The sequence below is a fragment of the Muscardinus avellanarius genome (assembly GCF_963383645.1).
Source record: "Muscardinus avellanarius genome assembly, chromosome: 3".
NCBI classification, from domain to species: Eukaryota; Metazoa; Chordata; class Mammalia; order Rodentia; family Gliridae; genus Muscardinus; species Muscardinus avellanarius.
Genome location: NC_137788.1, coordinates 116150158 through 116172440, shown reverse-complemented (window position 1 = coordinate 116172440; position 22283 = coordinate 116150158). Strand labels below are relative to the sequence as shown.

At 50.0% G+C, this 22283-nt stretch overlaps 3 protein-coding genes across 3 annotated transcripts in view; 1 reads left to right on the top strand and 2 right to left on the bottom strand.

The window, feature by feature from the left end:
* Nucleotides 1–134, bottom strand: part of LOC308260570 (late cornified envelope protein 3C-like) — a gene marked incomplete at both ends in the record, with an annotated part of 273 nt that extends 139 nt beyond the window's left edge. Inside the window, one exon of the mRNA XM_080691957.1 lies at nt 1–134. This exon is cut by the window's left edge and continues 139 nt beyond it. Within this exon, the coding sequence (XP_080548083.1) occupies nt 1–134 (134 nt within the window).
* A 7638-nt stretch (nt 135–7772) lies between these two features.
* On the top strand, nt 7773–8045 carry LOC308260571 (late cornified envelope protein 3C-like; the record flags this gene model as incomplete). Its single annotated transcript, XM_080691958.1, has 1 exon — nt 7773–8045. One exon carries the CDS (start codon nt 7773–7775, stop codon nt 8043–8045), a length of 273 nt encoding a protein of 90 aa, XP_080548084.1.
* Nucleotides 8046–11139: 3094 nt separating this feature from the next.
* LOC308260289 (late cornified envelope protein 3C-like) lies at nt 11140–11439 on the bottom strand (the record flags this gene model as incomplete). The annotated part of the gene is made up of 1 exon (XM_080691595.1): nt 11140–11439. The coding sequence occupies one exon, from the start codon at nt 11437–11439 to the stop codon at nt 11140–11142; it is 300 nt and encodes a 99-aa protein (XP_080547721.1).
* Between the last annotated feature and the right edge of the window lie 10844 nt (nt 11440–22283).

Sequence of the window (22283 nt, the reverse complement as noted above, 5' to 3'; positions counted from 1 at the left end):
CCGCAGCCCCCGGAGCTGAGCGCACAGCCCGACGAGGCTTTGGGCAGACACTGGGCTGAGCTCTTCGGGGGGCACTTGGGCGAGGGGCACTTGGGAGGGGGCTGGCACTGCTGCTGGTTCTGCTGGCAGGACATCTCGGCAGGAGTCAGCAAACCTGGGCAAAACAAAGCAACCTGTCAGTCTAGAAAGGACAGTCAGTGTCTGGGGGCTGCTAAGACTTAGCTTTCGGGAGCCCAGAGCTGCGGATGTGGTTGGAGTTGGATCAGGCCAGGCTTAGAGACAAACCTCCAGCTTTGCTCTCTACCCAGGACGGAGTGCTGGTGGCCTAACTGAGCAGCAGTGTTTCTGTGCTTTCAGAGAACACCCAGCAGATGCACCTCTTTGGGAAAAGCATTTGGAGGATGGACGGACATTACGGAAAAAGTATGTGGATTTGAATAGAAAAAATATGTGTGCTTGAATACTGCCTGTAATCCCAGTACTGATTACTGTGAGGCTGAGTCAGGGGGATGAAAAGTTGGGGGCCAGCCTCAGCAACTTAGCACAGCCCTCTTTCAAAATAAACAATTAGCCGGGACTGGCGGCACACTCTTGTAATCCCAGTTTTCGGGCGGCTGAGACAGAAGGATGGTGGTTCACGGACAGCCTCGGCTACTTAGTGAGGCCCTTTGCAACTTAGTGATATGCTGTTTCAAAATAAAGAATAAAATATAGGGCTGGGGGTGTAGCTCAGAAGTGGAATGCCTCTGGGTTCCTCCCCAGTACTGAAAGAAAGAAAGAAAGAAAGAAAGAAAGAAAGAAAGAAAGAAAGGAAGGAAGAAAGGTATAGCTTGTGCTGGAGGTATAGCTTGGAGGTATAAGGCCCCTGAGTTCAATCTCCAGTACCAAAAGGAAAAAGAAAAAAAAAGGAAAGAAAGAAAGATAGGAAGAAAGAGAAAGACAGAAAGAAGAAAGGAAAGAAAGAAAGAAAAAAAGTTGGGCCTGGCGGCGCATGCTTGTAATCTCCGCATTTGGGAGGCTGAGACAGGAGGATCGCAGTTCGCAGCCAGCCTCAGCTACTTAGTGAGGCCCTGTTTCAAAATAAAGAATAAAAAACAGGGCTGGGGGTGTAGCTCAGAGGTAAAATGCCCCTGGGTTCCATGTCCAGGACCACAAAACAAAACAGAAAGAAAGGAAAATAAAAAAATAAGAAAAAGTAAAGAAAAAAGGAAGCGCATGTTCCTGTGCCTTGGCTGTTAGAAGCTGTCCTGCCCCACCGGGCTCCCCGGTCCCACTGCCCGCTGCTGCCAATCTGTTCTGGCTCTGGGTCTGTTTCCCTTCTCCCCACTGCCCTCTCCTTTGCGATGACCTTCCTTTCTCTTCTCTTCCCTCCCCTCCCCTCCCCTCCCCTCCCCTCCCCCCTCCTCCCCCTTCCCCTCCCCTCCCCTCCCCTCCCCTCTCCTTCCCTTCCCTTCCCTTCCCTTCCCTTCCCTTCCCTTCCCTTCCCTTCCCTTCTCTTCCCTTCCCTTCCCTTCCCTTCCCTCTCCAGCTGCTGGATACTCACTGGGTGCAGAGCAGGCAGGAGAAGGCTGCTCCTGGGAGGCTGTGGATGGGAGCCTGGGCAGGAGCCTTTTATCCTGTGCAGACCTAGGGAGGTGATGCAATCTCCTGAGCCTGCTGCTTTCACGCCCAGGGAGGTGACAGCGCGGCACATTCAGGGCCCAGGTTTCCAGCCTGATTCTGGTCTTTCCACACCGTCCAAGTGATGAGATTGAGCCCGGGGTGATTTTTGAAGTGCCTCCCACTGGGGACTCCTGGGATCCTGCCCTTCCCTTAGATTTGGGGTTTTTCCAGTACTGGGGATGGAACCCAGGGGCATTGTACCTCCGAACTACACGCCCAGCCCTCATTTTTAGTCTCTTAATTTTTGAAACAGGGTCTCACTGAGTTGCAGAGGGCCTCACTGAGTAGCCGAGGCTGTCGCGAACTGCGATCCTCCGGTCTCAGCCTCCCGAATGCTGGGATGACAAGCGTGCACCACCATGCCCGGCTGCCCTTAGCTTTTGATGGACAAATAAAATGGATTGTCCATAGCTAAAAGCGTCTTCTGTTTGAATTTTAGTAAAGCCATGTAAATGGAAATCTATTTTTCCCATTTTAATTATTGTAACATCCTGCCGTATTCAAAGAAAAATATGATTAGGGCTATAATTAAACTTTAATGATTTGCACATAATTAACTATTTTGTTATTAAAGTAATATGTCATGAATATATATATATATATATATATATATATATATATATATATATATATATATATATTGTTGTTGTTGTTTTGGTCCTGGGAATTGAACCCCGGAGCATTTTACCTCTGAGCCACACCTGAGCCCTTTTTATTTTGAAATAATCTCTCTAGAGATTATTTCTCTGAGATAACCTCTCTGAGAGGTTTATTAAGTTGTTGAGGCTGGTCTTAAACCTCCTTTAAATCCTCCTTTTTCAGCCTCCCAAGCACTGGGATTATAGGTGATCAGCACATTCTGCTTTGGATTTATATTTTCTTACAGAGAACAATGTTTATGGCTTAGTGTTAACAGGTAAAAAGCAAGTGGTAGGTAGTATGCTTTTATATAATGAACAATACCTTATACAATTAATGATATTTTGAATGTAATCTTTTATAGTAAACATGTCTTATTTTTTATGACCATTAAACCTCTCTGAGTAACTTCTTGCCTTTATTTTTTTTAAAGGTAATTACAGAGCCGGGCGTGGTAGCACACGCTTGTCATCCCAGCATTCGGGAGGCTGAGACGGGAGGATCGCGGTTCACGAACAGCTATACGGGGGTATAGCTCGGAGGTAGAATGCCCCTGGGTTCCATCCACAGTACCGCAAATAAAAGGTAATTCCATACACCTTTATTGAGACTTTTCTTTGCTACTAATGAAAATGTCTGGTTTGTGTTCGTGTATTCCACTGTGCTTAGCCCTTGACACCTGCACAAGACGGTGTTGCAGGAAATTTGCCACAAAGCACAGTTCCTAAATTCTTAACTTATTTTCTTTCTTGATATGTACATATCAAAGGTTATGGTGAATGTATTACCTTTGCAACCCCATTTTTATGCTATGGGATTTTCTTTCTTTCTTTTTTTCTTTCTTTCTTGGTGAGTTTGGGCTACACCCCCTGCCCTATTTTTTATTCTTTTATTTTGAAACAGGGTCTCACTGAGTTGCAGAGGGCCTCACTCAGTAGCTGAGGCTGTCCACGAACCACGATCCTCCAGTCTCAGCCTCCTGAGTGCTGGGATGACAAGTGTGCGCCACCACGCCCGGTTTGGGATTTTTTTCCCTAAAGCCATCTCATTTGTAAGCTTAGAAAAATTAACCATAATGAATGTAGACAAAGAAAAATGTGACTGATTCTTATTTTGTAAAGATACTTGCATATTCTGATAACCTACTTTTAAAAACCAGCACTTTATTGGTCTAAAGATTATTTGTAAAATGCTAGGGTCCAGTTTACATCTTACGTTGAAATCTTTCCAGCTATTTATTTGTTTATATTTTTAATTTAAAATTCTTTCATCGTTAAGTTTACTTAGGCTATTGTAAAAATTTATTTTTGCTTTTATTTTTTAAAATCAATGACATGGCTGGGTGTGGTGGTGCACATCTGAATCCCAGGACTTGGTAGGCCAAGACAGGAGGATCGCAGGCTCAAGGCAGCCTCAGCAACTTAGTGAGCCTCTAAGCAACCCAGCGAGATTCTGTTTCAATGCAAATATTAAAAAGAGCTAGGGGTATAGCTCAGAGGCAGAATACCTGAGTTTAATCCCCAGTACTACAAAAATCAAAGAAGTCTGGCTGGGATTGCAAGCATCAAGTAGGGGCTAATTCTTTGAGCAGAGACTGTGTGTGTGTGGCACTGGGGATTGAACCCAGGGGTATTCTTTCTTTATTTTGAAACAAGCTGCAGAGGGCTTCACTAAGTAGCTGAGGCTGTCCGCGAACCGCGATCTTTCTGTCTCAGCCTCCCAATGCTGGGATGACAAGCGTGTGCCACCACGCCAGGCTTTATAGTCTTTATTTTGAAACAGGGTCTCACTGAGGTGCAGAGGGCCTCACTAAGTAGCCGAGCCAGGCTGTGATCCTCCTGTCTCAGCCTCCCAAATGGCTGGGATTACAAGCGTACGCCACCGTGCCCAGTTGTGCAGAGACATTTTAGGTAAAATTTTAAAATTTAAATGTTGACAGTTTGATGGGTGCATCCTAATTGTGCACAATGCTGACATCCATAAGATATATTCATAGACATATTACAGCATAATATTTGGTCTACCTCCTTACCCGTCTCTCCCTTTTCCTTCCCTTCTTGCTTCTTTATTTTTATTTTTATTTATTTATTTTTTTGTGGTACTGGGGATGGAACCCAGGGGCATTCTACCTTTGAGCTACACCCCCAGTCCTTTTTTTGAGGGGAGTCTGGGGATAGAACCCGGGGACATTCGACCTCTGAGCTACAGCCCCTGCCCTATTTTTTATTCTTTATTTTGGAACAGGGTCTCACTGAGTTGCAGAGGGCCTCACTAAATAGCTGAGGCTGCCTGTGAATCCCGATCCTCCTGTCTCAGCCTCCCGAATGCTGGGATGACAAGCGTGCGCCATCATGCCCGGTTTCCTTTCTTTAGACTGTGGTGTCTTTTCCACTTCACTCTTAAACTCACCCACACTGAGCAGGGAGACCCCTGAGTTATCTCAAGACCCCATAGCAGAGGGTGTGCCGTGAACTGAGGAGCGTTGTTCAGGATGGAGCTGGTGGTGCAGCCTGGGGAGGATGTTAACCTTACCGGCCGGATTGTGGCTTTGGAATGATGTTCCCCACCATCTGGGGCCACACTGTTCACCTCGGCCTCATTACGGTTGTTTTTTTTTTTTTTTTTGAGTGTTTACCCCACAGTGCTGAGAACTCCACAACTGGACACTGGTTTTTAAAGGGGAAAGTCTGAGCCATGAAGAGAGACCCTTTAGCCGGGCGTGGTGGCGCACGCTTGTAATCCCAATATTTGGGAGGCTGAGACAGGAGGATCGCACAGGTTCGAAGCCAGCCTCAGCTACTTGGTGACGCTCTCGGCAACTTAGTGAGACCCTGTTTTTAAATAAAATATAAAATAGGCGTGGGAGTATAGGCTGGAGGTAGAAAGCCCTGGTTTCCAGTATCACACACAAAAAATAAAATAAAATAAAAAAGACGCTTTTCTCTGCAGACTCGGTCATACTGTCATACTGGGGAGGGTAAACAGGGTGAGAGGAGTGGAACATTCCTTCCATTCTCATGAGCTTGCTGGGCAGGGCAAGCCTTGGAAGGCACCACACAAGTAGGCTGGGTTTCCTTCTGGTTTACTTGGGGAGTCCTAGTTTACATCTCGGGTTTTCACGCAGGTACCCAGATGTGTCTGGGTGTCTGCAGGTCATTCGGGGAGAAGAGATCAACCTCCTGGAGCTGGTGTTGCCAGCACACGGGGCTCCTCCAGAAAGTCAGGCTCAACCTTCAGCAGTGTCCCGCATGGGATGATTACCTGCTTCATTCTCTCCCACAGATGTGGTCCTGTTGCCCAAACCCCAGTGGTACTGGGCAGTGAACCCAGGGCATTCTACCTCTGGGCTATATCTCGGACCCTTGTTAGTTCTTTTCCTTTTGAACAGAGTCCTGCTATGTTGCTGAGGCTGCCCTCAAACCTGCGATCCTCCTGTCTCAGCCTCCCCAGTACTGGCATAACAGGTGGGCGCCACCACGCCTAGTGTCTCTTCCTTCTTAACAGCCATCCCCAACCCTTGCTCCTGTATTTATTCACTCAGTCATTCACCAGTCATTAAACGTTGAGGATCAGCTGTGGGTCAGACATGGCTCAGCCCTGGGAAGACAGCTGGGGCTGGAGAGTTGCACGTGATGGGTTGAACTGTGGTGTACGCAGACTGGAAAGGGCAGGTTCCGAGGGGGTAAGAGGAGGCCTAACTTCATCGGAGGGTGCAGATCTTTCCGCAGAAATGAATAGCTTTACTAATTGACTGATTGTTCAGTAGACACCCGTACAAAGGCTCCTTTTGGATTGCACAAGCGTCATCTTGAGTCACCCAGTACTGAAAAGTCTCAAAGGCTGGGCAAGGTCCTGACTCCTTGGGTGATTAAGACTTAGTGAGAAGGGGAGGCTCCATAGGTCCTCTGAGCAGGTAGATATTGAGGCTGTGAGCCGGGGCACGAGGGGCAGAGCCAGTGGACCATGTCACCAGGGCCGTCTGACCGGCTTCTATGACCACGGGGCACACCCCTTTGTATATTCCAAGAAATTTCAAGGAGACACATTGCAACTACTTGGATTGTTGGTTATTTTCAGCTACTGTGATTCAGGCAAATATAAATTATATATGACAAATATATATATATATATATATATATATATATATATATATATATATATATATTTGTCATACTGGGGGTGGACCCCAGGGGCTTTTTTACCTCCAGGCTATACTCCCAGACCTATTTTATATTTTATTTGGAAACAGGGTCTCACTAAGTTGCTGAAAGTCTCACTAAGTAGCTGAGGCTGGCTTCGAACCCGTGGGATCCTCCTGCCTCAGCCTCCCAAGTGCGGGGATTACAAGCGTGCGCCACCACACTTGGCTGTAATAAGATCAGTTTTAATAAGAGCAGTTCTAAGTCTACCACCTCCAGAATTATAACTCCCTTCTGCTTGCTGACTCCTTGATGGCCCACATGCTATTCATGGGGCAGGGAGGGGGTGACGAGGGTCTCTTAGGAGCTTTCTGCTCCCTTCCCCCATGGTTCATCTTCCTTGGGTCCAATGGGCACATCTAGCTGACACTCTCAGAGAACACCCAAAGGGGCTCCATCCTTCTTTAGAGCCAGCTGCGCACTGGAAGACTGACTTGCAACATCTGGGGACTGAAGTGCACTGATAGTGCTTCTCCACACTGCTGGATAGCATTTGTCTCCTAGGATGTAGATTTTTTCCAAGTGATGGTCCAGCAAGGTTGCTAGGCAGTCAGGGAAGAGACAAGCTAGGAATATCTTCAGTGTTACTGTTGCATGCAGTAACAGGTGGGAGCCCATGATCAATGGGCAGAGGCTGGGCAGTGTGCTGGGGGGACCAGAAGGGGAAGTGATTCCGTGTGGCTGCAGGGACATCCTGGTTCCACCTCTGAGGCCTTTCAACCTGAGCCCAGGAAGACACGGGAGGCAGGTAAGTACCCGGCGCCGTCATCTCCTGGTTGTGAAAGCAGCAGCATGCTCAAAGCATGTCTCATCAACTCTGCGCAGGATAAAAGGGCTCCTGCCCTGGCCTCCTCATCCACAGCCTCTGCATCCACAGCCTTCTCCTGTCTCCTCTGCACCCGGTGAGTGTCCCAGAAGCTGGGATTGTGCGGGAAAGAGGAGCCCAGATCTGGAAAGGAGCTCATAGTGGGGGTCCTGGGTGGGGTCAGTGAGGGAGGGCCTCTGTGGCTGGAGCCAGGGACCTCAGGTTCTTTCTGTTCTGGCTCTGAGCCTGTTGTTGGGATGCTCATGGATCCTTCTGACATCTGGGGATGCCTGATCCAGACACAGGTGTCTCCTCCAGACTCCTGCATCTCCCACGACTTCGAGCACAGCCTGGCCACAGGGAGAAAGGGTGTTAAATGTTCGACACAGTAGATATGGAGAGATGGGCCCGGAGTTTCTGTGCTTAAATGTGTCTCTGATTTTGTCCAGGACTTGACTCCCACCAAGATGTCCTGCCAGCAGAACCAGCAGCAGTGTCAGCCTCCTCCCAAGTGCCCCTCGCCCAAGTGCCCCCCGAAGAGCCCAGCCCAGTGTCTGCCCAAAGCATCCTCTGGCTGTGCGCTCAGCTCCGGGGGCTGCGGCGGGGGCCTGGGCTCCGAGGGCGGCTGCTGCCTGAGCTCCCATGGCCGCCGCAGGTCCCACCGCTGCAGGCGCCAGAGCTCCGAGGCCTGCGACAAGGGCAGTGGCCAGCAGTCAGGGGGCTCGGGGGGCTGCTGCTGACCTGACCCATGAGACTAAATAAACCGCTTTAAGGAAGGACACCTCTGAAGGACTGGAATGGGCGTCTTCCTGTCCCTCTTTTCCTGCTGAGAAGCTTCTTGACAAGCTCAGGGTCACCACCACCACCCCCTTACCCTGTTGGAGTGTTCCCTCCTCCTTCACGTTCCTGCAAGAAATAAAGCTTTACTTCTCATGGAACACGTCTCTCTGTGTCTTTGTTCAGGCATCCAGGGCAGATCCTGTCTCAGGAACAGACACCGGGCAGGCTCTACCTCCTTTGCTCATCTCACAAGGCAGGTTTGTGTGTAAGGACAAAACACCGGGCAGATGCCACCTGGTCCTCTTGGGATGTTTCCTCTGAGGGAAGCCCGGTGCTATGGAAGAACTCTGGCTACCCTGTGCCAGTCTTGCCAGGGAGCTGGACGTAGGTCCTCCAGTGAACACCCTGAAAGAGACACCCATGGAATCCAGCACGGATGGCCAGGCATCTGATGAACTCTCCCGAATGTCCATCCCAGTCAAGCCTGCAGGTGGACATCTGACTACACGTGTGTGGAACAAGAACCACCTGCAAAACCTTTCCTGAATTTCTGATCCCCCAAATCGGGAGATTATTAAGGTGGCTTATTGTTCCACGCCACAAGTATTGGGGTGCGCAGCAGGACGCCCACTGGTTTTCTCCTATTTGTGACTACCTTTTCCGTCTAAAGCTGTTGGTTCTGCTGCACATCCCATAATCCCTGCGTACTTCTCTTATCGCACAGAATCCTTCTTCCCTGCCTTAACATATTGCCCAGGCTGGGGTTATCCCCCTGCAGTGGGGCCCGCCACACAGGGGAGAGGAGATCTCCAATGAAGACAGGGCAGGACATGTAGGTACCAGCCTGGAAAGTAAACACCTGGATGGAGGTCTGCTCCAGCGACTCAGAACTGTGTGCCCTCAGAGCTGGATCCCCAGGACCTACAGAACAAACGACTGGAAAACGAACTCCCAGGACGGCTCCATGCACCTAATCAAGTTGAGAGAACCATTTCCCTTGGCCACTGGGTCCTCATGTGTCAGGAACCATGTTTAGTGGCAGGGCCATGCCTGGTTCCTGATGGGACTGTCCTAGTGACCAGCTATCCATGGGGGCGAGTGTCCCCTCCACTCCCCTCCAGTGTGGTTCTCTATGTAATTTTCTCTTCTTAATTTTGTATTACTCTATGCTTTTAAATAATTTTGCTAACACCACCTCGGGTGCAGGAAAATCCCCCTGGCGCATGCTGCTTTGGTATTACTGATTTCACAGCCAGGCATAGTGGTGCATACCTGCAATCCTAGTAGTCGAGAGTCTGAGATGAGAGGATCGCAGATTGGAGGCTAGCCTCAGCAACTTGGCAAAAACTTGTATCAAAATAAAACAAAATAAGCCAGGCGTGGTGGTGCATGCTTGTAATCCCCGTGCTTGGGAGGCGGAGATAGGATCGTGCAGGTTCGAAGCCAGCCGCGCTGGGTTAAGAGACCCTGTTTCCAAATAAAAATATAAAAAGTAGGTCTGGGAGTGCAGCCCAGAGGTAGAAGGGTTTCCAGGAACCCCAGTACCACCAAAAAAAAAAAAAATAAAAATAAATAAAATAAATAAAACCAAATAGAAAAGGCTGGGGGTGTAGTTTGGAGGTAGAATGCCTCTGGGTTCAATTCCCTGTACCAATATTTATGTCACCTGTTGAGCTGGGATTATTTTCTTTTATTAAATTGTCTTGTATGTTTGATCGTGTGAAAGTGGCTTCATTTTGGTCCCCAGATCAGAATCCACTCAGCAGAACCCAGGCCGGGCTTCTCAGCTCTGAACTTTATTCATTGACCTGATTCTTTCTTTCCTTGCCCAGACTGGACTTATCAAGGGCAGGAATCCTGACTGTGCCGTGTGGTTAAAGCTCAAATTTCACTTAGCGCTTCTGAACCCTTAGCCTGGCTCTCCCGTTTTGGTATCAAACAACAAATGCTACATGCTAACGTCTGAACAGCACTCAGCCTGCTTCCCAGAACTGACATAAACCGGCTCCGGGGGGACCGTGAAGGTCCTCAGTTTGGGATGAGGAGGTCGAGGCCCAGAGGGGTGAGGTCTTTCTCTCAGCTTTTGAGTTAATAGTGCTGGGACCAGGCCCCAGCTGCCCGGGAGCCGCTAGCCTGTGACTGATGGGGCTCGTTCCCAATTCCTCTGAAATGCACACGGTTTCCATGCCCGAGGCAGAGCCGGAGGGACCCATCGCTGTTTATGGCGGAGTGCGACAGAGCAGGTGAATTCCAGGCTGGATGTTTTCAGAAGGAAGCTTACCCTTCCTTTCTCCCTTTTTCTCTGGTTTGTATGTTAACTCTGAGTGCAGTGGGCTCCCCTATGATCCCAGTATTTGGAACAAAAAAACAAAAACATAGTAGCCGGGCATGGTGGTGCACGCTTGTAATCCCAGCATTTGGGAGGCTGAGACAGGAGGATTGCAGTTCGTGGCCAGCCTCAGCTACTTAGTGAGGTCCTCTGCAACTCAGTGAGACCCTCTTTCAAAATGAAGAATAAAAAATAGGGCACGGGGTGTAGCTTGGAGGTCGAATGCCCCTGGGTTCCATGCCTGGTACCGAAAAAAAAAAAACACAACTCTTCTTCTAAGAGTTATCTTCAGCAAGCTCTCAACACCCCCCTGCCCCTTCCCTCCATCTTTCTGCCCTTAAAGTCCCCACCGGGCCTTCCTACGTGAAGAGCATGTTCACTGTAGATCAGGATCCTTCCTGGGGCTGGCAGGCTGGACCCCTGATTGCTCAGGGAGAAGAGACCCCCAGGTCAGCCTTGGACGGAGCAGAATCAAAAGAAAAGCGAGATACAGGTGGTGTTGAATAGCTTTATTCTCCCACAAGTTCAGACAGTGGGATCATCGCTGGGAGGGAAGGGCTGGGGACTGCTGGAGAAGACCTGGGCAGACCTCCTGCAGGGAACAGAGCTCTCCCCGAGAATATTTCAGCTGCTCAGTCCACGAAAGAGAACGGGATGTCCAGGAAAGGATGCACAGGTTGGCCTTGCTCTTGGCCCTTGGGAGTGTCTAGACATTGGAATCATGGTCAGCAGCAGCCCCCCGAGCCCCCAAACTGCTGGCCACTGCCCTTGTCGCAGGCCTCGGAGCTCTGGCGCCTGCAGCGGTGGGACCTGCGGCGGCCATGGGAGCTCAGGCAGCAGCCGCCCTCGGAGCCCAGGCCCCCGCCGCAGGCCCCGGAGCCCAGGCCCCCGCCGCAGCCCCCGGAGCTGAGCGCACAGCCCGACGAGGCTTTGGGCAGACACTGGGCTGGGGTCTTCGGGGGGCACTTGGGCGAGGGGCACTTGGGAGGGGGCTGGCACTGCTGCTGGTTCTGCTGGCAGGACATCTCGGCGGGAGGCGGCAAGCCTGGATGGACCAAACCCAAAGAAAGCGCATGTCATGGCGGAGGTTCTGGGACTCCAAGCCTTCCTGGCCCCGGGAGAGCTGATGGGAGCAGCGCCCCCTGCAGGCATTCTGCACACAAAACACACGCTGCCCCAGCGACCTCTTCAAAGACTGCATCTCTCTGGACACAGGGAGGGTTTAACAGTGAGCCCCGTGGGAGAGGCAGCAAGACCATCTCCGGGGACTCGAGAGAGGAAGGGAGATGGAGTCCGGGGCTCCATCGAACCCTTCCCGTGGCTCATGGCCTCTTCTTCGTCCGGATGTGGTCCTCTGCACCCCGGCCCTGCTGCCCACCACAGGCCTCTCCCTACTTCCCGCTCCCAAGCACAGACACGCCTGCTCACCCCTTCCAGGCCGGGCCTCTCCGCGGCTGGACACTCACCTGGTTCGGTGGAGGCACGAGGCTCTTCCTGAGAGGATGTGGACCGCGGAGCCCAGGACCTCGGCCCTTTTATCCCGAGCTGGGTTTTATGATGCACAGCCCAAGAATGCGTCCTCCTTCCCACCCTCAGGGGAGGGCGGCAGCAGCAAGTGCACAAGGCCAGGCTTTCTGCATTCTCCTATAGGTATTTTGAGGAATGACAGAAAGGAAGCAGGAAATCTCTACACCCCGTCCAGTCACCTGGCTGCCTTTCAACCTTTATGGGTTAATTCGGCTCACACACCCGGAACTCAGGGTACAGATGGATGGATGGATGGATGGATGGATGGATGGATGGATGGGGAACTCAACTCTTAGGTCTGGCCCTAGGAGTTTACACGGTAGTGCAGGTGCAGACAAAGGCAGGCTTGGGGACTCTGCCTGTGGGCTTGCTGCAGCCCCTCCGTGGGGTGTTCTATAATGGGTTCCCGTCTTTGGGTGTTGGTTGAACTGAGTTTACCAGTCCTTGGGAAGGATATATGTCTGTGTGAGGGGCGGGTGGGTGGATGGCCTGGCCGTGGCTGCAGAGGCAGACCACTCACAGAAGAACCTCATTGTGCCTGGGCTCCGGAGAGCTTCAGGGCATGCGGCACTGGATGAGGAGGAGGGCGAAGGTTGGGCTTGGTGGAAGAGTAGACCATGAGACCAGTGAGCCTCATCTGTGGGGCGAAGAGAAACCCCAATTAGTGGGCTTAAATAGAGCATCTGCGTGTGCCTGTTGGAGGTGTGAACTGGACCCAATCCTAAGTACGATGTTGCTAACTGATGTGGGTGTTGTTGATTTTGCTGCTAGTGGGGAGGCTGATGGAGTCGTATTGGGTTTCCTTGCCCAACCACCATGATGGATGGCGCATGACAAGCATATGGCGAATTCATGTAAACTGCATATTACCTTCCACCTAAAATTTTACTCATAATGTCATGACAAAATACTCACTTAATTCATCTTTAATAAGATCGTGTGATGTACTGTGGAGTCCAAAGAAGAACTAGCATTAGGAATTTTAAAATAATCATTGTTAATGCCAAGATTTTTTATAATAACACAAGGAATGGTTGATAAGAATTTTAATATTAAAAATGAAAACAAGGAAGTATAAGATAATCTTCACTATAGTATGTGTTTCCAAAGGAAGTAAACATAGTTTAAGATGGTATTAAGTGTCTAATAATCATGAATGTAAAGTATGTTGACATTTTTTTTTTTTTTTGCAGGTCTGGAGATGGAACCCAGAGGCATTTGACCTCCGAGTTACACCCCCTGTCCTATTTTTTATTCTTTCTTTTATTTATTTATTTATTTATTTATTTATTTATTTATTTATTTATTGGTGGTACTGGAGGTGGAACCCAGAGGCTTTCTACCTCCGGGCTATACTCCCAGACCTATTTTATATTTTATTTGGAAACAGGGTCTCACTAAGTTGCTGAGAGCCTCACTAAACAGCTGAGGCTGGCTTCGAACACGTGTGATCCTCCTGTCTCTGCCTCCCAAGCGCAGGGATTACAAGCGTGCACCACCACACCCGGCTCATTCTTTATTTTGAAACAGGGTCTCACTAAGTTGCGAAGGGCTTCACTAAGTAGCTGAGGCTGTCCTTGAACCGCGATCCTCCAGTCTCAGCCTCCCAGATGCTGGATTACAAGTGTGCACCACCACGCCTGGCAAGTATGTTGACATTTTAAGTCACACGTTATTTTGATCAGCATAAATGAAGGCCTGTAGGGTCAGGTACTTGTTCTCTGGCACAAACATATTATAAGAGAATATGAGTTTCTTCTTTTTCCCTCTGTTTATCTATTCTGAATAATTGAAACACCATGAGTTTTTTTTTTTAAGAATTCTGCATAATTGTGGATGGGGAAGTGGGGGTTCCAGACAGAGAGCTGGCAAAAGGCAGGGAGGGGCATGGATGCATGTAAGACTCTGTAGAATGGGGTCCCTAAGACTCTGCTCCAGCTCAGCCACAGATCTAGGTCAGAAAGGATATTGTTCTTATATTGCCAAGCACCCTTCAACTTTCTTCAGAGACATTATTTATTTACTTATTTTTGGCCTTGCAGCCCATCCTTTCTGTGATGAGAGCTAGAATGGGCAGGTGCACGGGCACCGTATTGACAGAAGGCTGACTCACCAACCCGTCCCTTCTCCAGGAGCACCAGGACACCTCCAGGTGGGGAGCACGTGAGGATCATTCCTAGTGGTTCTGAAGCTCAGGCCCTGCGGCAAAGGAAACTCGCATCCTGGTTAGCTCAGTGAGCCTTAGGGACGGCTTATCACATGGTGATGCCAGCTTAGGAATCGATGATGTAGGTTTCCTTCCAGGAAGTGAGTTTCGACCAAGATGCATCAGTGACAAAGGAATCAACAGGTCAAGGACTTTAAGTGGTTTTACATCAGCCTTTATATGTTAAAAAAAAGTTGTCATTCATTAATCGGAAAAAAGCCCCCACCTTTAGAGACTCAAATTACTTATATGATTTTTTTACACAGTTATCAATTTTTCTTCCTTCCTTCCTTCCTTTCTTCCTTTCTTCTTTCTTTTTTTGTGGTACTGGGGGTGGAACCGAGGGGCTTTCTACCTCTGGGCTACACTCCCAGGCCTATTTTATACTTTATTTGGAAACAGGGTCTCACTAAGTTGCTGAGAGCCTCACTAAGTAGCTGAGGCTGGCTTTGAACCTGCGCGATCCTCCTGTCTCAGCCTCCCAAACGCGGGGATTACAAGCGTGCGCCACCACTCCTGGCTCAATTTTTTCTTTCTTACTTATTTCTACCTCTTCCTGTTTCTTTCCTTACATAAACTCTCTCCTCCAAAGAGCTCTGGTAAGTACATGGTATTCCGTGTCATTATATTTCTGGGGATCTTTCCCCATATTGTATAATAAAAAGAAGTCCTGGAGTCGGGTGTGGTGGTGCATGCTTGTAATCCCAGCATTCGGGAGGCTGAGACCAGAGGATCGTGGTTCACGGACAGCCTCAGCTACTTAGCAAGGCCCTTTGCAACTCAGTGAGACCCGGTTTCAAAATAAAGAATAAAAAATAAAATCTCCCCACTTCCATTATTCAGGAATTTAAAACTTTAAATAGAGTCACAGAGGTTACTTTTCATTTTCTGACTTCACGTTGCATTGTGTGTGTGTGTGTGTGTGTGTGTGTGTGTGTGTGTGTGTGTGTGTTACTGGGGATTGAGCCCGGGAGCATAGTACCTCTGAGCCACATCCCCAGCCTTTTTTGTTTGTTTGTTCATTTTTAAAACAGGGTCTCAATAGGTTGCTGAGGCTGGCCACAAACCTGTGATCCTCTTGTCTCAGCCTCACTAGTACTGGGATTACAGGTGTGTACCACCATGCCTGGTCCATGTTGTATTTTATTTATTTATTTATTTATTTATTTATTTATTTATTTATTTTTGCGGTCCTGGGGATAAAACTCAGAGGCATTCTACCTCCAAGCTACACCCCCAGCCCTATTTTTTATTCTTTATTTTGAAACTGGGTCTCACTGAGTTGCAGAGGGCCTCACTAAGTAGCTGAGGCTGTCCGCGAGCCACGATCCTCCTGTCTCAGCCTCCCCAGTGCTGGGATTACAAGCGAGTGCCACCACGCCCAGTTGCACTTTAGAAGCATGGACTCATGCTGGCATCCCTGCCTACAACATTATCCTCTCCCCGTACCCTGCAGTTGGCTCTCTGTGGGAGGTTAAATTCTCCTCTCTCCGCTGTGCTACATCTCTAGGTCAGTAGAGGGCGCTAGAGGGATGTAGCAGCCCGCAGAGGGAGAGGCCTGTTGGCATCCATTAAGGATTTTTTCCCCCAAGTTGGCAGTGGCAGTTGGTTCCGGTTCCGATTCCTTCCAGACACCCCAAGTTACCCTCTCCTGGTTCTCACCAGCCAGTGGCCTCCTCTCTAGGCTCCCAGCACCCCAAAGTCTTCCCTTTGTCTCCAGCCTTGGAGCTGCTGTTATGGCAGAACACCCCACCTTCCTATTCAATTGTTCACTAGCTGCTTAACCCACTTATTATTTCTGTCAACACAAGTAATGTTTCCCTGAATGGACAGAGAATGAAAAAATCTCTAATAGGTTAATGAGGTAGAACAGGTGAGCCAAAAGAAAGATTCCGGAGGAATAAAATATTTCTCCCACAGTGGGGAATAGTGACCATTTTCCTGGCAGAAAATAGACTTAAAAATAGGTCTGCATAAGCTGGGCATGGTGGCGCACGCTTGTAATCCCCGCTCTTGGGAGGCGGAGACAGGAGGATCGCGCAGGTTCGAAGCCAAGTGCGCTGGCTTAAGAGACCCTGCTTCCAAATAAAAATATAAAATAGGTCTGGGAGTGTAGCCCAGAGGTAGATGGGTTTCCAGGAACCCCAGTACCACCAAAGAAAAAAAAATAGGTCTGCATATTTTAAAAATTATATCTTTTGTTTTAAGAATCACCACGTCTGATTTTCTATTTTTTACTTGATTTACTTATTTGGTACAGGGGATTGAACCCAGGGGCATTCTTCCTCTAAGCGAGACACCTATCCCTTTTATTTGTTACTTTAAAACAGGTTCTCACTAAGTTGCAGAAGGCCTCGCTAAGTAGCTGAGCCTGGCCTTGAACCAGCCACCCTCCTGTCTCAGCCTCCCAAGTACCGGGGTTTCAAGTGTGCATCACCACATCTGGCTTCCTTGTTGAAAGATCATTGGCGTGTCCCCCAGTAGCACAGAGACACGCGGAGATCCATAGTAGATATTATGGATTCCTTTATTCGTGGGAAAGTGGCCGCCAGCCCCCACATGGCCGCGGGGGCTGGTGGGGGAGAGCCCGTCTCTGTCTGTCTCTCAGGGCTCCTCTCCAAACTCTGAACTTGCTTCTTCCTGACCGGGAGGCGTGGTCCCCTTGGAATCACCGGGCTCCGCCTCCTAGCTTCCCGCCCTGCCCCTTTGTGGGGCTGGGGCAGCTCTAACCTTTCACTCCGACCTTTTTGACTAAGGGGGGGAGGAGGGGCGATGTATGGTTCTTCTAGCAACTTCCTGCTGGGAAGGGGCACCGTCAGTCAGTCAGTCAGGGCCCCAGGTTGGGAGAAATCGGAATCTGAGCCGCTGGAAGGGAGCAGGTGGGTGTGGTCGCAGCGAGAGTTGGAGGTTACCCTGGAGAGCTCGGTGACTGGTTTGTTTTGAGGAGACTAACAGGCAAGGTGCTATTAAAGAAAAAGAAAATTGTGTGAGCGGAACCCAGGCTGGGCAGGAGCCCTTTTAGATACAAGGCAGTCACTAGATCTACTGACTTAAATAGCAGCATTTTCCTGAGGAGAACGTCTACCGCCCCTTTAGCAGTTTTTCATTAGACCAGGTTATTAATAGCAGCAACCCCCCAAGAAGACCCCACACCACTCTTTTCAGCATTGAGTGAGTATGGATTTGTCTGGTCAAACACCTGTTACTGCATTAGGAGCATCAGTTACCCATTTTAGAAGTTTAATACTTAGGCAATTTGGCATCCGAGGAGGGAGAGCACCGTAGTATGTAAACAAGTGGACCTGCTAAAATATAAACATCAAAGAGAGTTATGTCGAAAGAAACAAAGTTTAGTGGGTCCTAACACCGTGCAAGAGAATTTGTCCCTGCCGTCATCACCCTGGACCGAGATTTGGGAAGGAAACTAAGGCCTGAAAGATTGAGCAGGCCACCAAAGAGGAAACTGGCTTACCCTGTACCTGTAGTTACCCTGGCGGCTGTGGGTCCGCAGAATTATAAGCCTGTGACCCAGAAGGGCCACCAGGTGGCGCCTGTGAGTTGCCAAGTGGTGTCCAAGATGGCGGCTGTGGGTGGCAGGACTCCCCAGCCAGCATACCTCGGGCAGCAGTAGAGCCGGTAGAGGGAGAAAACAGAAAATGCAGCCGCCAGAAGGGCTGTACATACTCGAGGTCACACCATTTTGCTGACCGCGTGCAAAATTTACTGAGAGCCATCAGCGTCCTAGGATCTTGCGTGCCCAACGCAGGCCATCAAAAATTATTAGTTAAATCATATGTCGGCCAGACCTTAGTGCAGAGAGACATGAGCCTTTCAGGGGACAGTTCCCTGGAGAAACCCAAAGCCTGGAGATTAGCCAACACACGGCCCAGCGGAGACTGAGAGTCAATCTCAATCTTTGATGGCTGACTTCCCCCCATGACTTGTAAGTGGGCAAGAACAAAGACAGGTATCCCCAGTGTCCCAGGGCCCTGCCTAGTTCGGTAATACAGATCAGGTGTGCCAGAGAGAAGACGTCTCTTTTCTCTTTTTACACCTCTCAATCGTTCTGAACGACTGGAGAACTGGAGGATACCGGTATACCGAGTTTAACAGCAGTCAGTCAGAATCCTCCGAGTTAGGTGGAACCCACTTACTCCCTTAAGAGGAAGCTTACCGCTGAGAGAGGCTGCTGTGGAGACCTGGCCTGAAGATGGCTGCGAAAAGTTTTTAAAAATGGCTGCCAACTCCTAGGATTGGTTAGGAGTGGAAAGTGGGAGGGATTAAAGATGGCGAGGCCTCCAGTGAGGCTATGAGGTGGGAGGGGTTAAGGATGGTGGGGCCGCGATGGCGGCCCCCAGTGATTTCACATGTCCAAGATGGCGGCCCAAAGCTGGCGGCCTCCCCCCACAGTGATTCCATGTGGCTGCTTACGGGAATGGCCGGGCCGGGCAGCGGGGGTGGGCGGGCATAGGGTGAAGGGCGCCAGGGCGCGAGTCCGAGTGGAAGAATCAGCTGGAGCGCAGGCTGGACTTGGCAGGCCGAAGGTGATCAGCAGAGAGCCGGCCAGGGGCCTGGGCCATCTGGCAGGCAGGGGCAGCGGTTCGCGGGAGGTGCCAGGCGCAGAGAAAGCATAGGCGCACGGAGCGGCGGTCCTCGGGCTGTGCGGTCCTGTCCCGGTGGTGGGAGTGGCGCGCGCCGGCGGCGCAGGCCCATCCAGGCAGCGGGCGGCTCGGGCCTCGGGCGTGGCGCGGGCGGTCGGCACGCGCGGGCGGCGCGGTCCTGTCTTCTTTCAGCTTTTTGCAGAAGCCGGCAGGGCGGGTGGGTGGGCGTGCACAGATCGAGCATGGAGTCCAATAAGCGCAGATCCAAGCCAGGTCCCATAAGTCCGAAAACGGGTTCGACACCAATATGAAAGATCATTGGAGCGTTCCCCTGTTGCACAGAGACACGTGGAGATCCATAATCTGATATGGATGCCTTTGTTCATGGGAAAGTGGCCACCAGCCCCCGCTGGGCTGGTGGGGAAGAGCCTGTCTCTGTCTGTCTCTCAGGGCTCCTCTCCGAACTCTGAACTCACTTTTTCCTGACCGGGAGGCGTGGTCCCCTCGGAATCACCGGGCTCCGCCTCCTAGCTTCCCTCTCTGCCCCTTTGTGGGGCTGGGGCAGCTCTAACCTTTCACTTTTATACTTCATCAGGCTGATAGCCCTCACTAGCAGAGAGGCACTGGAATATTAAATGTTTAGGTAAGATATAGGAGCAAAGCTTATAGCTCCTTAAAACTGGGAAATATTTTCTAAGGGAAAGTGAATATAAGTATCCAATCTTTTTTATTTTATCTTTAATTACTTGGAATTAAACCCAGGGTACAAAATCCCCCTTTGATAGGCAAGAGAATACCAGCATTCAAAGAGTGCTCCAGAGTCCTTATTTTGAGAAAAGAATCCCCTTTTAAAAGTTATACATTGCTGGGCGTGGTGGCGCTTGGGAGGAGGAGGCAGGAGGATCGCAAAAGTTCGAAGGCTTAAGAGACCCTGTTTCCAAGTTAAATAAAATAAAATAAAATAAAATAAAATAAAACAGGTCTGGGAGTGTAGCCCAGAGGTAGAAGGGTTCCATTCCCCAGTACCCCCCCCCCCCAAAATAGTTATACATTAACTGGCTATGATGGCACTTGCCTCTAATCCCAGTACTTGGAAGGCTGAGACTGGAGGATCGCAGGTTTGAGGCCAGCCTCAGCAATATACTGAGACTCTCAGCAACCTAGTGAGGCCCTGTTTCAAAACCAAAAATACAAAAGGGCTGGGGATGTAGCTTCAAGGTAGACTTCCTCTGGGTTCAATCCCAAGTACCACAAAAATAGATAGATAATAAAAGTTTATTATTTTTTGTGTGCATGTGCATATGCCAGAGAGAGAGAGAGAGAGAGAGAGAGAGAGAGAGAGAGAGCCTTCAGACTGGAAAATTCCAGCTCAGAGTTGGCAAGGATCAAGGAAAGTGGGGTCACAGAATGAATTGGGAAGAGAGGAGAGGAATCACTTGTCAAGAAAGATGAAGACCACAGTGTGTCCAGAAGCCAGATTCTTAGTCCGAGGGCTGGGAGAATCTTCCTGCAGCTTCACGGAGTCCCGGTCTAGGAGAAAGAACGTCCCTTAAGAAGTTCGAGTGTCCAGCTTCAAATAACACCTTGCCGCGAAGGCTGGGCTGGCCGGCTGGGAGGGAATGCCAGGCATGACCTCGTGGCTCCACTTCCTGCCCCACCCGGAGCCCTGCCTATAAGATGCAGCCAGAGCCCAGGTCCTCAAGATCCTCCGTCACCGACACCGCAGGGACGGCCGGTCCTCACCTGCTCCACAGGTGAGCGGGGGCTTTAGCAACCTGGACAGACTGCAGCTGAGAGCTGAAGGTCGTGGGGCAAAGGAAGGGGAGAAGGAGGAGAGGTTTTGTTTGTTTGTTTGTTTTGCCTTGGGTCTAGAACTTTCCAGCCTCAGTATCAGGGCACCACAGCCAGTGTAAATTGGCCTCTTGCTCCTGGGCTGGCGGCTGGGGAGGGCTCCCACACCATTTAGATCTCACAGACACACCGGGAGAAGCTCAGATGGCAGAGGCCAGGGAGAGGATGGTGACGCTCCAGCGCCGTGAGCTGTCACTGGGCATCTTTTCTTTTACCTTCAATATAATTCCCTCCTTTTTCCCCTTCCTTCCTGGCTGACTTTTCTTTTTGCTTATTCATTATGTTTATGTGGATTTCCCAATATATTATTTCTACGTTGAAGATTATTGGTTGGGCTTGTATTATTTTATTTTGTGATATTGTAGACATTTGGGGGGGGAATCATTTCTGTTCTTGTGGGTCTTCTATTTTTTCTTTCTTTCTTTCTTTGTAGTGCTGGAGATGGAACCCAGGGGCATTCTACCCCCCGAGCTACACCCCCAGTCCAATTTTTTATTCTTTATTTTTGAAACAGGGAAGGTCTCACTAGAGCCAGGCGTGGTGGTGCACGCTTGTAATCCCAGCAATTTAGAGGCTGAGACAAGAGGATCACGGTTTGAGGACAGACTCAGCTACTTAGTGAGGCCCTCTGCAACTCAGTGAGATCCTGTTTCAAAATAAAAAATAAAAAATAGGGCTGGAGGTGTAGCTCGGAGGTAGAATGCCCCTGGATTCCATCCCCAGTACTTAAAAAAAAAAAAAAAAGAAGGGAAGTTCTCACTAAGTTGCAGAGGGCCTCACTAAGTAGCTGAGGCTGGCTGCGAACCTGCGATCCTCCTGTCTCAGCCTCCCAAGTACTGGGGTTACAAGCGTGCGCCACCACGCCCGGCTGGAGCTTCTATTATATTAGGGATAGATACATTTATTAGACATTTCTATGTGATAAGACTTGTGCCCATTTTTTATATCTGAAAATGAAACAAGCCAGATATGAAAAATGAGATATAAAAAATGAGCCAGATAGAGGCTTTGGCTTGAGTGTGTGTGCATGTGTGTGTGTGTGTGTGTGTGTGTGTGTGTGTGTGTGTGAGCACATGTGTGTGGTTTTGATCAGCTCAGGATACCAGCAACCTTGGGGGCGATTCAGAAAGAGGCAACCACAGTCTTAGAGTCCACAGGTTTATATAGCGTCTGTCTTGGGTTTTAGGTTGACTGAACTCCCACCAAGATGTCCTGCCAGCAGACCTTGCCACCGTGTCTTCCTCCTCTTAAAGGGCCCGCTACCAAGTGCCCCCCAAAGTGCCCCCCGAAGGGCCCTCCTAAGATGCCCTGCTCGGGCCTCTTCCTGCAGTGACCCTCTCTCAGGTTGCTGTGGGCTGGGTTACCATGGCGCCCACCAGAGCTCCTGCTGCGGTCCGTGGTGATTTAGGACTGCCGGGCACCTGGTCCCTGAGCAGCAGCTGAGTAACCAGAAGGCTGAGCCCCCACCAGCCTCGAGCTCCTCGCCCATCGGGGCCTCTCCATCCCGCCACGAGCTCTTGCCTGCAGAACACCAGGCCAGAGCTGTGTTTGGGGAGCGGCCGCTGGAGCCACAACTTGGGGCTGGGCTCGGAACTTGCTTCTACATGCTCAGACAGGACTGTCCTGGGAGAACTGCTTTGTCACAATAAACATGCTTGAGAACTCCTTGGCTCTGGGCTTTGGT